This window comes from Arachis hypogaea, chromosome 18, assembly GCF_003086295.3.
Source record: "Arachis hypogaea cultivar Tifrunner chromosome 18, arahy.Tifrunner.gnm2.J5K5, whole genome shotgun sequence".
Classification (NCBI taxonomy): domain Eukaryota; kingdom Viridiplantae; phylum Streptophyta; class Magnoliopsida; order Fabales; family Fabaceae; genus Arachis; species Arachis hypogaea.
This window is the reverse complement of record NC_092053.1, coordinates 6,963,773-6,976,723: the sequence shown is the minus strand read 5'-3', so window position 1 is coordinate 6,976,723 and position 12,951 is coordinate 6,963,773. Positions and strand designations below refer to the sequence as shown.

The 12,951-nt window shown below is 34.9% G+C and overlaps 1 protein-coding gene across 1 annotated transcript; it reads right to left on the bottom strand.

Annotated features, from left to right (window-relative positions):
- Positions 1–861: 861 nt before the first annotated feature.
- LOC112770698 (BEL1-like homeodomain protein 1) lies at positions 862–5,324 on the bottom strand. The gene is made up of 6 exons (XM_025815056.3): positions 4,870–5,324; positions 4,640–4,668; positions 3,626–4,539; positions 2,594–2,967; positions 2,454–2,514; positions 862–2,082 (listed from the first exon to the last, which is right to left on the bottom strand). The coding sequence occupies exons 3-6, from the start codon at positions 4,505–4,507 to the stop codon at positions 1,201–1,203; spliced, it is 2,199 nt and encodes a 732-aa protein (XP_025670841.1). The 5' UTR covers positions 4,508–4,539; positions 4,640–4,668; positions 4,870–5,324; the 3' UTR covers positions 862–1,200.
- Between the last annotated feature and the right edge of the window lie 7,627 nt (positions 5,325–12,951).

Here is a 12,951-nt window from a genome sequence, read left to right as displayed (position 1 = left end):
CAACTTCATTTCTACATACATATATACATTTGCATGCATGCATAGTAGTTTAGTAAATTAAAGTATTCAAACCGTCATTTAATTTCATCGTATAAAAGAATGTTATAATGTATATCATAAAAAACAATAACAACAACTACGACAATAATAAAACTTACCTCGTAGAGGGATAATCAAATGATAGTTATTGAATTCTATTATTTATTATGTCTACAAAAAAATTGTTTATATGTAGATTTTATTTGACCATATTATGAATAATTTTCTTAGATCTTCTTCTACTTTTCATTTATTGTCCATCTTCTATCTTACTCATCGTCCCGACTAGATGTTTTGTCAGTCTTCTTCTCATATGTCCAAACTACTTGAGACACGATTCTACCATCTTTTTCAAAATAGATGCTACTCCAACTCTTTCTTATATCTTCGTTCCTTATTATATCCAATCGCGTACGACCACTCATCCATCTCAACATCTTCATCTCTGCCACACTTAACTTATGTTCGTCCTCTCCTTTAGCCGCCCAATACTTTGTACCATAAAGCGCCAGTCGTGCGATAGAATTTATCTTTAAGTTTTAAAGGTACTTTTTATCACATATAAAACCACACTCCACTATTTTGACCAACCTGCTTGGATCTTATCATTTACATCCTGTTTAATCTCTTCATTATCCTATATGATGCGCCCAAGATACTTAAAACTTTTAACTTTTCATACAATATTTTCTCCAATCTTCACCTCTGATTTATAAAAAAATATATTACTTGATGTGTTCCGCGATTCCAACCCTAGGTAGACATGAATGTATAGAATAATAGACAATAAGCAAGCAACAAATCAAAAGTAACATGTTAGAATACTGAATTCATGGATCTATATATAACATATATGGCTTGTATCAAAAGAAATCATTGAAATCATCAAATCCTTTCTACACACCTTCCTAGCTACCTACATATCCAATATAATATACCCTATACAAATATACCCTCCCCCAACTTTATGAACCCTATATATATATATATATATATATATAAAGCTAAGCTTGCCCCTTCTCTACCACAGGCAAATCAATATACCAGAAAAAAGAATACAGGAATATATAAAGTTTCATCATGGCAATCCAAGTGAGTGTATAATATGTAAACCATTGTGCCTTTTCCTTGCGGTATCCATAACTATGTATGAGTTTGTGATCAAGCCACAAAATCATGCAATAACTGTGCAGCAAACCTCTTTCTGTTCTGAATGTCAATGCTTTCATAGGTAGGTCCAGGGTGAGAAGAACTTGGATTGTTGATCACACAAAACTCATTGCCATTGTTTCCAATCTCAAGTCTCCTTCCCAAACTATGCATATTCTGTGGAAGAAATCCATGTTGAGTTGCGGAGATAGGAACAGTGTTGTCGTTGTGTGGAAGCCCCAGGGTGAGAGACACACCATTGTTGCCTTGGAACCTTGAAGAACCTAATTGATGATGATGATGATGATGATGATGATCAGTGACATTACTGAACCTGGTTCCAATGTCTTCCATTGAGAAAGCTCCATAACCAGTGATACTATTGGGTTCTCTATGATGATCCCCATTGATGTGCTTCATTTCCATGTCCACTGAGAGGATACTACTTGGGGAGTTATGCATAATTTCGGAAGCGTTTCTAGCCTTGTTTGGGCTCCTAATTTGCATGTCAGAGGAACCTGCAAGATGGAAACCGCTGTGGGATTGAAGGGATCCTACTCCTCCACCCATGGGAGAAGTGGACAACGAAGAATTCACCGAGATCTCGCCGGCCCCCGTTGGAGAGCTGTTGTTGTTGAAGCATTCTTGTTTTGATTGATGAAGAACTTTTATGGGATCAAGAACTGGATTATTATTATTGTTATTATTATCTGGAGCTCCATTATTAGTAGTAGCATTTGAAGCTGAACCTAACTCCTTGCTTGATTCCTTTGATCTCTCTGAACCGTTGTTGTTGTTGTTATTGATTTCTTGCTCCTTCACTTCTTCCATGTACATTTCCTCAACCATTGGTTTCCATAGCCGAACCCGGGCATTGATGAACCAGTTAGACACCTGCATCCACATTCATTATATTGCTGTTATTATCTTGTAAGAATAAATGACTATTTGTACGTATAAAAGATAAAAATGCTGACATATGTACCCACACTAGATCGAAACTAAACTTGTACCTATGTAAGATGTCTTCTGTATGACAAAAGTACCATACGTGGTACTCCAATCCTCTAAAGACAAGATAATTTTATCACACAGAAAACATCTTGCGTGGGTACAAGTTTAGTTTTAATTTAATGTGGATACATATATCAGCGTTTTCATCTTTTATAAATACAAATGATCATTTATTCTATCTTGTAATGTAAGTAAACAAAAGAGTCAACATTTATTTCATGTTGAAATCTCTTGATGAAACGTATGCATACCTGGCTCCTAGTAAGTCCAGTTTGCTTTGCTAGCATAACTTTATCAGAGTCCTTAGGATAACTGCAAGGTGAAAATTGAAATGAAAACTGTGATGATTAAGTTGATGGATGGCAATGATGATGTAAAGGAGATAACTTACGGGTGAAGGAAATGCTCAAAAAGCCATGCACGAAGAATTGAAACAGCGCGTTCAGGTAAGCCTCTTTGTGGCCTCCAAGCATTGGGTTGAATCATTCCAAGTTGCTGCAGTGCCCTTTGTTGGCGAAGATGGTGATCCACATACCTAAGCCTCGAACCTTCTACCTTAGCTCCTAAGCAATCATCCTCTCCCAATGTCTTGCTTGTTGCTCTTATCTGTGAAGATATCGCATCCTTAAGGCACCGGAATTGCTTCGAGATTGTCTTTAGGGCTAGCGACGTGTACGATTTCGCCGCCCCGAAACCCGCCGCTTGCTCAAACGATGATATCACAACTTGCATTTGGTGGTGGTATTGCCGGTACCTTTGTTCCACCTGCATATATTTTATTTAATAATGTTCCTTAAAGATGAACCATGAAAGGACAATGACAGAAATTAAAGGTAAGAAAATTGGACCCATATTTGTGTAGTAGTATTACTTTAACTCTCTCATAGATGTCCATCCAATATCACAATCAGTAATATATATGGGTTTTTGGATTTTCCAGATGGGTCCAAAACACAAAAATTATTATATTCTCTGACACACTATCTACTACTCATCAACACATTACTTTCCTTTTCCTCTCTACTACCTATATTTATTTTTAGGACAAGTTAGAACTGAAAACGAGTGTGTGTGTGTTAGTTAGTTCCTGTCAGTTTCACTACCACTGTCACATTCTTGATTATTCCTCCAAAAGCTGATCGATGAATCACGCATACATTACTTGCTCACATTGAATGATGACAACAAAAACCAAAAACCAATTATTATTACCCAATATACTACTAATTAATTAAGTAGTACACTGTTAGTACTTACCATATACATATACAAGATCCAACACATGACTAATTATTAAATAAACAGAAAGAGCAAAATGGAACAAGAAAGGAAAGAAGATATGCATGTTTTTCAGTAAAAACTAGAAGACAATAATAAATAATTGAGAAGATGAAATAATGTTATAGATATTTATTATTACTACCTCATCGAGCATGCAGACAAGCTTGGATTTCTTCATCTGAAGCTCTTGTCTCTGAGCAGTCGTGAGTTCAGCAACATGCTTCCCGGCGTCACTGTTCTCTCCGCCGCAGACGCCGCCGCCACTGGATCCTTCACCGACGCCAGAATTTGATTCCCTATTGGGCTTCACCTTCTCTGCGAACTCCTCCTTTGAAATTCCCTTATTGCCCACGTTCATCACCTCGTCAAGAAGCTCCTGTGCGGCTTTCAGGTACTTTGATCCCAACAGAACACCCTGCACGCCCGAGATCCCGTTCGACGCCGATGACGGCGAGTTACCGACACCTCCGGCAACGGCAACTTCAACCTCGCCGGAGAGAGACCTATAGGTACCTGTTTGTTGCTGTTGCTGCTGCTGCTGCTGCTGTGAGGAGAGGCTGAGCGACAAGCCCTGCTGAGTAGGCCGCCGGAAACCCATGTCGGCGCCTCCGGAGCTGCTGGACGGCGACGGTTGAGGCTGGTCGACCACAGAGCCCCACAGATTGTACTGCACGCGCGGCGCAGAGAAGCCGTGGAAAGTGGGCGGGGCGGTAGCCGTGGCGATGTCGTGGTGTCCGAAGAGAGAGGCCCGGGAGTTGTCGTCGGAGTTGGGAAGTCGATGAATGAGTAGTTGGTGGTGTGGTGGAGGGGGCGCGTGGGATAAGTTGGCGAGGTTGAGCGCGTGGGCTTGGTGGTTAGGATTAAGAAGAAGCATGTTTTGCGTCGGCGCGTCAGAATAGGGCACGTGGTGGTAGTTTGGGTTCATAAGGTAAAGTGTCTGCAAGCCACCATCTGCACCAGAAGCGGAAGCTGAAGGCGAAGAAGATTGCATTTCAGAATTGCTTCCATGAAAGTACGTTGCCATCTCTGATCTCAAATTCTTATTCTCTCTCCCCACTGTACGGACAAACATTTAAACTTTCTATTATTACTTCTCTGCACCACAATCATTATTTATAAAAGCATATTATAATATATTAATTAATTGATCCAGTACCAATAATATTGGGTTGGGCTTCACAGATCCTGAAAACAAAAAGGCAAAGATGAAATATTATTAGAATATAATTTTTTAAGGGGATCTGAATTGAAATTTGATGGTGAAAAGAGAAACAAAAGGAAATAAACAATAGAGAAATAATGGAAACAGATCCATCAAGATATAGATAGATATATGTATGTGCAGAAGAAATAATATAAAGAGTTTGGAGTGTGTTGTTTTCATACCATAAAATAAATAATAATGATTGATGATCTTTAATCTTCAAGGTAGAAAGCTGCTATCTAAGCTTAGACAAACTAACTATGTTTCCATCATCATCATCATCATCGCCCAAAAGAAAATTAAAGCTTCACCTTTTGCTTTCACAGTAGTAAGGATTGGATTTCGGATTATTCACTCGCCATAGTTTTCAACTTCTTCTCTTGCTTCAATTCCTTCCTCTAAACTCTACTCTCTCTTTCTCTCTCTGTGCAACACCAAGGGAAATTTTCTAAAGTGATTTATATAATAATATATTTTTTAAAAAAAGACAAGTGAGTGATTATTATTAGTGATGACTGGTGACTTTAGTGGCCCGTTTTTAATTAAAAATCTAATTAATATAATATGGAATTGACCTCTATGTATTTATCAACAATAATAGACAGCTCGAAAGTAATTTTCTTGTATTGTTGTACACATTCAGCTACAGCGTTCGCTATGTGCGTCTTATCCTCCACACTTTTTTCTTTTTCTTTTTTTTTTTAAATTTAATTTTTTGGGTGCGTGTCTGTTTGGTATGCATAAAAAAATTAGAAAAACCTCATTCATAGCTAGACATGAATCCACTCTACTCTTAGCTAGATTGTTTCATTATCATAAAAACCCTAATCAGCCCTCCAAATCCGCACTTAACTTATTCAAATTCAATACATGATTTATCACTTCTACGATATACATAATAGAATAATTTAATTAACAACTAACCATGTTAAATAATAAATATATTAAAATCAGATACTAAAATTAATAATCAGTATAATATATATTAAAAATAAATTAAATTATATATAATGATTGATTTTGGTGTGTTTAACAAAATAAAATGTTTATGATTAGAGCATATTGCCACTAATTAACAAAACTCATCATCTTCACACAATACGTTATACACGTACGGATGATACACTAATAAGAAAATAAACATGCACCACATAAAATTAATTAGCTAATAAATAAATAAATATTCTAGCTAGCAATGCAACATATGAGCTACAAAATCGTCCCCACAAAATGTATGTGTTACAGCATGAGAGGTCGCACCCACCAATGAATTATTATCTATGTTTGGAAAGGTAAAATAAAAAGCAGGTTTCAGATTAATTGCATTGTCGGTCCCTAAAATATCCTGCTATCTACAACTTGTAATTTCGTCATTTACAACATTTGCCTCGCAATATCTATTTCAGCCATAATAAAATGCACAAGATATACTATTTTTTTATCGGTAATAATAAGAGACAAAAAAAAAATAGTCACAATTTATTTTATTTAATATTTATGTATTATTATAATAATTATTAAATATTATATAAGATAAATTTTATCTATTTTTTATTAATTTATTTTGGTTATTAAATATTTTAGTTATTTTATTTACATAAAAATACATAATGTTGTATCGAAAATATTTAGTAACCAAAATAAATTAACTAAAAATAGGTAGAATTTATTTTATTTAACATTCATTAATTATTGTAATAATTAATAAATATTAAATAAAGTAAATTCTGAAATTTTTTATCTTCTTAATATTATCAATGCCGTATTTAGAAAAATATCAATCTATTCATCACTATATTTAGGTGAAAACTCAGTTGCAGTCGACTTCATGTGAAGTTGATACTTGAGAGTCGTTAAATAATTTGACCGATTTGACTAAATTTTCATCTAACAGCTCTCAGATATCAACTTCACGTAAAGTCGACTTCACTGGAGTTCTTACCTTATATTTATAAGTGAGTAAGGTAACTAAGTTGGTTACGTTAGTTATAAAGTTTGTTAAAACTAGAATTTAGTCAAATATGTTTTTTCAGTTGTATTTGAATTGCATTGATCTCAATTACAGTGAGCTATATATGATACTAGTATATTATGTGAAGATAGAACACAATTATACTTTCTCTATTTCACTCTTTCTTGTATTACAAGTTTATGCGGTTCTTTCTCTCTGTTACATTTTTCTGCTATGCTTGTAGCTCTTTGAAGTTGAATTCCTGTCATTGAATATAATTCATATCTTGTTTATTATTATGGTATAAAGGTGTGACATAGCACTCTTATTAAAACTTTTGAGTTCTCATTCCTTCTTTTTTTTCATACTATTTCTAAAGAATTATTATGACGCATCGAGAGGAGAATCCAATGGAGAAGAGCCCAGAGAAAAAAAATTACTCCTGTGAACCTAAAAATTGAAGATTATTGGTGCATTAGATTTGTGGAGTTCTAAAAGCTTCAAATGAAGGATGGAGTATGGGACAAGAATGAGAATTTCTTTGATAAAATTTAGTCTATGGCGGCGTATTCTATTTGTTTTAGTTATTTTTCATTAGATATTTAACTAATGAAAATATTTGGTAACCAAAGAAAATTAACCAAAAACAGCCATAATTTGCCTTATTTAATATTTATTAATTGTTGCGACAATTAATGAATGTTAAATAAGGTAAGATCTGACTGTTTGTTTTGTCTCCCTAACATTATCACTAACTAAATACTAAGAACTAAGACTCATAATATTTTGTTTCTATTTAACGCGTCTTTTTATTTTTAATAACAGTTATATAGTTTTGATAAGACACCTTAAATACTCTTTTTTACCTTGCATAATACTAAAATGAGATTTCTTCTCAATATATATATAACACCCTAACCAAAGGTTTTAAGACTTAGTTTGAGGTGTTATAGCTCAAGCTTTAGTTGCTTCAATCTCAGCTCCGTATAATTTGACTCAAAATGTTCCAAAATAATGTCAAACAAGCACTGCAATGTTTTCATCGAAAGAGAGCTATGAATGCTGAATTTCAGGCCCTTTTAAGATGCAAAACATGGAATTTGGTGGGTCCTCCATCAAATAAAATTGTGATAGGATCAAAATGAATTTTTACAATTAAAAGAGATTCTTTAGGCAACATATGCTAGTGTTAGTTAGGCAAATAAATATTCTTAAAATTAGCAAGTTGTTAATCTATTATGATAGCTCAGTAAATTAGTTAGTTTATTGCTCTCTTTTTCTAATTAACTACAACCATACCTCTCACATCCCTTTTCTTTGTATAAATTGTAACTTTGCAAAATCCTAAAGTAATATTTTTCTTCATTTTTAAATCAATAGCAAAAATCCATTCACTCTTAATTTTCTCCCAATTCTCTCTTTTAATTCTGCTTTTAATTTCAGTTCTCTCACATCGTATGAGAGCTTCGGTTCTAATCTATGGAGGGTTTCACATCTTCCGCCAACTAACACTCCTTTGTTCAAGCTTCACACCTTCAGTCAACAACAATAACAATGGCTTCAATTGCCAATTTTCCAGCAACAATAAAGCTGGATCAAGACAACTTGAAGACATGAAAATTCCAAGCACCAGCGTGCATCAAGGCAAATAGGTTGTTGAATTACATTGCCACAAGACCGTCAATTCCAAAAAAGTTCAACTCTAATCAAGATCAAATAGAAAACAGAATCTCTCCAGAATTTGAAAAATGAGAACAACGAGATGAGTGCCTGGTAGCATAGATACTCTCTGCTATGACTAAAATTTTTGTTAATAAAGTAGTAGAATATGACTGCATTTGAGATCTGGAATGCTCTAGAAAATTACTTTACAGCGAGACTAAAGTCAAGGATAAGATCACTAAAAGTGCAGCTAAAGGCAATCAAGAAGCATGGATCCACAGTTTCTGAATACATTAGCAAGATGAATAAGGTAATTAACTCACTTTCAGCTCTTGGAGCTCCTCTCTAAAAAGAAGAATACTTTAAATGTGCTTTTGGAGGATTGGATGAAGAATACAGTGTGTTATCACAACTCCTAGCACAAGAGGAAGTGAATGATAGGTTTAGAAAAGTAGATCTAACCATGGCTCATGCGAACCTGGTGCACAAATAATCAGATTCCTATGAAAACTATACAAGAGACTCATACAGAGGCCAAAGTAGCAGAAGGAGTAGAGGCAGAAGCTTTAGCGGAGGCAGATCATAGTGGCAAGGGAACAGAGCTTAATGTCAGCTTTGTGGAAGAATGGCTCATACTATCTAGCAATGTTACCATAGATTCAACTAAAGTTACCAAAATCCACAACTTCAACATTCTAATCAGGTGCCTCTGCCACCAAATGGTGCTTTCCATCAACAAAACAACCAAACACAATCCTACTACCAATGCATTCAACAACCAAACCACCCTAACCAAGCTCCTCAAGCTTTGCTAACAGTTCCAGCAAGCAGCAGTGACACAGAATGGTATCCTAACTCTAGAGCATTTCACTACATCACTTTTGATCAAATGAACCTGATCAACAATTCAGAATATGAGAGACCTGAGCAAGTGTTTAGAGGTAATGGAAAGATATGAATATTGTTAACATTGGAAGGACTATCATGCATGCATCTATGTCAAACAAGTTTTTTAAACTCTAGAATTTGCTTTATGTCCTATAAATTTCAAATAATTTAGTGTATGTCTCCAAATTTGCACTTGACAATTTGAGTATTTTTTGAATTCTGACCTTACTTGTATGCTGTAAATAAAATACCAAAAATTCAAAAAAATTCTACTACAAGGCAGGCTTAGAAATATATTATATCATTTTGATAACATTCAGATACAAAGGCCAATATAAAAAATTGATAAAGTTCAAGATTTTTCTGCTGAAAAGAAAAAGAAAATTTGTGCTAATATTGCTGATAGTGTGGTACTTGCTAATAGTCTGAAAAAAGAAAGAAAAGAGGAAAAGAAAAAGAATAGCAACAGCTCAACAAGAGAAAAAGAAGAAGTGATTAATAACTGCATCAGTAGTAGCAACAGTACTAGCAGTTTTAATAATAATGGTCAAGTTAGTAGTACAGTTCACAAAGCAAAAAATAGTCACAGCTTAATAAAAGAAAAAGAAGAAGAATTTAGCAGTTGTAATAGCGATAGACAGCACACTAGTAGTTATAACAGTAGTAGTCAAGATAGCAGTGCAAACAATAATGTTCAAATTCATCATCATGTCATTCCCAATATAAATAAAGTTGCGGCCAATATTGTTTCTTCTGACTCTACTATCACTGCTAATACTGTCGATTCTAATGATGCTATTATAACTAACATACCTGAAATTAACAGCAAGCCCTTAATTAGGCAATCAAGAACCGAATTCCAAATCCAATAACACTAGCACATTTGACCTTTAGCATCGTAGACTAGGCCACCCCTTACACAATATTACCAAAACTGTTCTCATCACCAAGAATCAAATCCCATTTTGCCAAGAGCACAGCAGCTCCAACACACACTGTGAACAATGCCTCATCAATAAAATACATCAACTCCATTTCTCAAAGTCACAAACCAAATACAACACACCTTTAGAACTAGTGTATTCTGATCTTTGGGGGCTTCCACCAACCATTAGCAGATCAAGCTTCAAGTATTATGTTTGCTTCATCGATGCCTTCAGCAGATACACCTTCACCTATCTCCTCCAAACAAAATCACAAACATTCATAGCTTTCTGTCAGTTTAAAACTATGATAGAGTCCAAAACAAACCATAAAATTAAAGCACTTCAAACAGATAACGGTGAAGAATACATATCCAAAGTGTTCACTCAATACCTTAGAGAACAGGAAATTCAGCATAAGCTTACCTGTCCTCACACACACCAACAGAATGGCTGTGTAGAAAGGAAACACAGACACTTAACAGAGACCTCACTAACATTATTGTCCCAAGCCAACCTTCCCATATCTTTTTGGGATGAATCAATATTGACCTTCACTTACCTCATAAACAAACTGCCCACCCCAGTTCTTAACCCCAAAATACCACTAGAAACTCTCTTCCATACCTCACCTGATTACAGTACTTTAAAGCCCTTTGGCTGCACCTTTTATCCCTAGCTAAGACCATATAACAGACACAATTTGGATCATAGGTCCATCAAGTGTATCTTTATTGGTTATAGCTAAACTATAGAGGCTACAAGTGCCTATCTCCATCAGGCAGAGTGTGTATTACCTTCCATGTCCTATTTTGTGAACACAAATTCCCTTTTTTCTCTCTTCTTTAGTGACTATCACACCACCCTCAATCTTGAAAAACCAAAACCATACCACCCTTCACCTATACAATTCAACTAACATGCATAGGCATTCATGATCCTCCTTCTAATTTTACTAATTTTATATCTAATTCATTGCCAACAACATCTGTTCATGTAACTAATGTTACATCTGTTAATAATTCTGCTAATGTAATTGTTGAAAATGCAAAATCATCTATAACTATGCCTTTACAGGTTATTATTGGACCCAACATTTAGGTTGATCCACCCAATGGTGCCTCTCTTACTGCTCAAAACACCCATGCTATGCAAACTCGAAGCAAGAGTGAAATTTTTAAACCCAGAGTGTTTGCTACCACTCTAGTTGTCGAAGAAGACACCAACAATAACCTTCCACACTCAATTGCTCAGGCACTTGCAATTCCTATAGAGTTAAGAGCATAATTAACTTAAATGATGATAACAAATATTGATTTATTGGGTTAAACACCCAATTAGTTTAGATTGTTTTTTATAAGTATTGCAGGCCAAAATTAAAGTAGCAGCAGCCTAAAGAGATGGAAACAAGAAACAAAAAATTATTGATGGGTTCTCTAACTCTCAAAGCCCAAAGAAATGAAACAAAGAAATCAATTGGGTTGAGTAGAAAGCCAATCCAAGTCTAAGTTAATCCATCTAAGTTGAAGCCAACGTCCACAAAGTTCTCTTCAGTTAGACTCATGAAGAAAGAGAGAAAGCTTCTTCCTGGTTCATCTACCAGAGAAGAAAGAAAAAGAAAGGTAAATCACAAAAGTAAATGTCTAATCGCTCTAATCAAAGCAAGCTAAGCTAAGTCAGAGGATAAAGGTGATTTATTTCCATTTGCATGCAAATTATTTTCTTTAGTCTTTCTTCAAAATTCTACAATGCCAATTTGGAATATATGGAGAAAGTGATTTCTGATAATCACTGCTATGAATCAAATGTTCAAATTGTTTCTTGGGAATAAAGCACTATCTCAAGGGTTTGAATTTGGGTTTACCACTGAACAACTTTTTTGTTGCTCTGAGGTCTTCGGTCAAACAAAAAGAACCAGCTTTAAAATACCTAATTTGGGGGTTAATTGAAGAAAGAGAGATGACAAGCTAAGGAAGCTCAGAGTTCAAAGAGTTGACTTAAGAAAAACCTAAACTGTGACTCTGTACAATGTACAAAAAGAAAAAGGTTTTCTTTTTTGAAGCAAGGAGAGAGAACTAGAATCTGATTTTGTTTGAGAGTTTCCCTGTGAAGAGCTCAACGTTTTGGACAGTGTTTCTAAGCTAAAGAAACATTCTGCTTAATCTGATTCAACTTATTAGCAACAAAGGCTGTTATTCATCATCTCCTTCATATTTTCCTATTTTGTATTTCTTCTTCAATTTATATCTTTCTGTATTGTCTTTGAGAGGTAAAGGGCTAAGAGAGAGACATTGATAAAAAGCCTAAGAGTGAAAAAGGCTGAGTGAAACACTTGAGAAAAAAAGCCAAGAGTGATTTCAGATTTCCTTTGGTTGTAATTTTCTGTCTTGTATCTCGTACCAGTGAGGTGTCCCTTGCTAAGTTGGGTAAGCACTTAGTGTAAAGAGTTAGGTATTAGCATAACCAAGTCAAATTTGGGAAGAAACTTATGTGTTCATATAGGATTGTGTGAATCTTGGGAACTGGTGTATGTAATACTTTGACTATAATGAAAATTCCACCACTGTTATGGTAGAAACTGGATGTAGGTTGCATTACGCAAGGCAACTGAACCAAAATATATGATTGTGTCAACTTCTTCTTTCTCTTATTGTTCTGTTTTCTGAAATTTATGAGACAAATTTAAATTGTCTCTTAATTTTTTTGCTGCACAGTTCAAACAAAAATCAAGATTGAAGTTGGACATAAAGACATAATCTAATCAAAGTAAAAGAATGCCATAGATTCAACCCTCCCCCTTCTCTAAGCCTTCTGTAACATTCAATCCCATACTGGAAGGA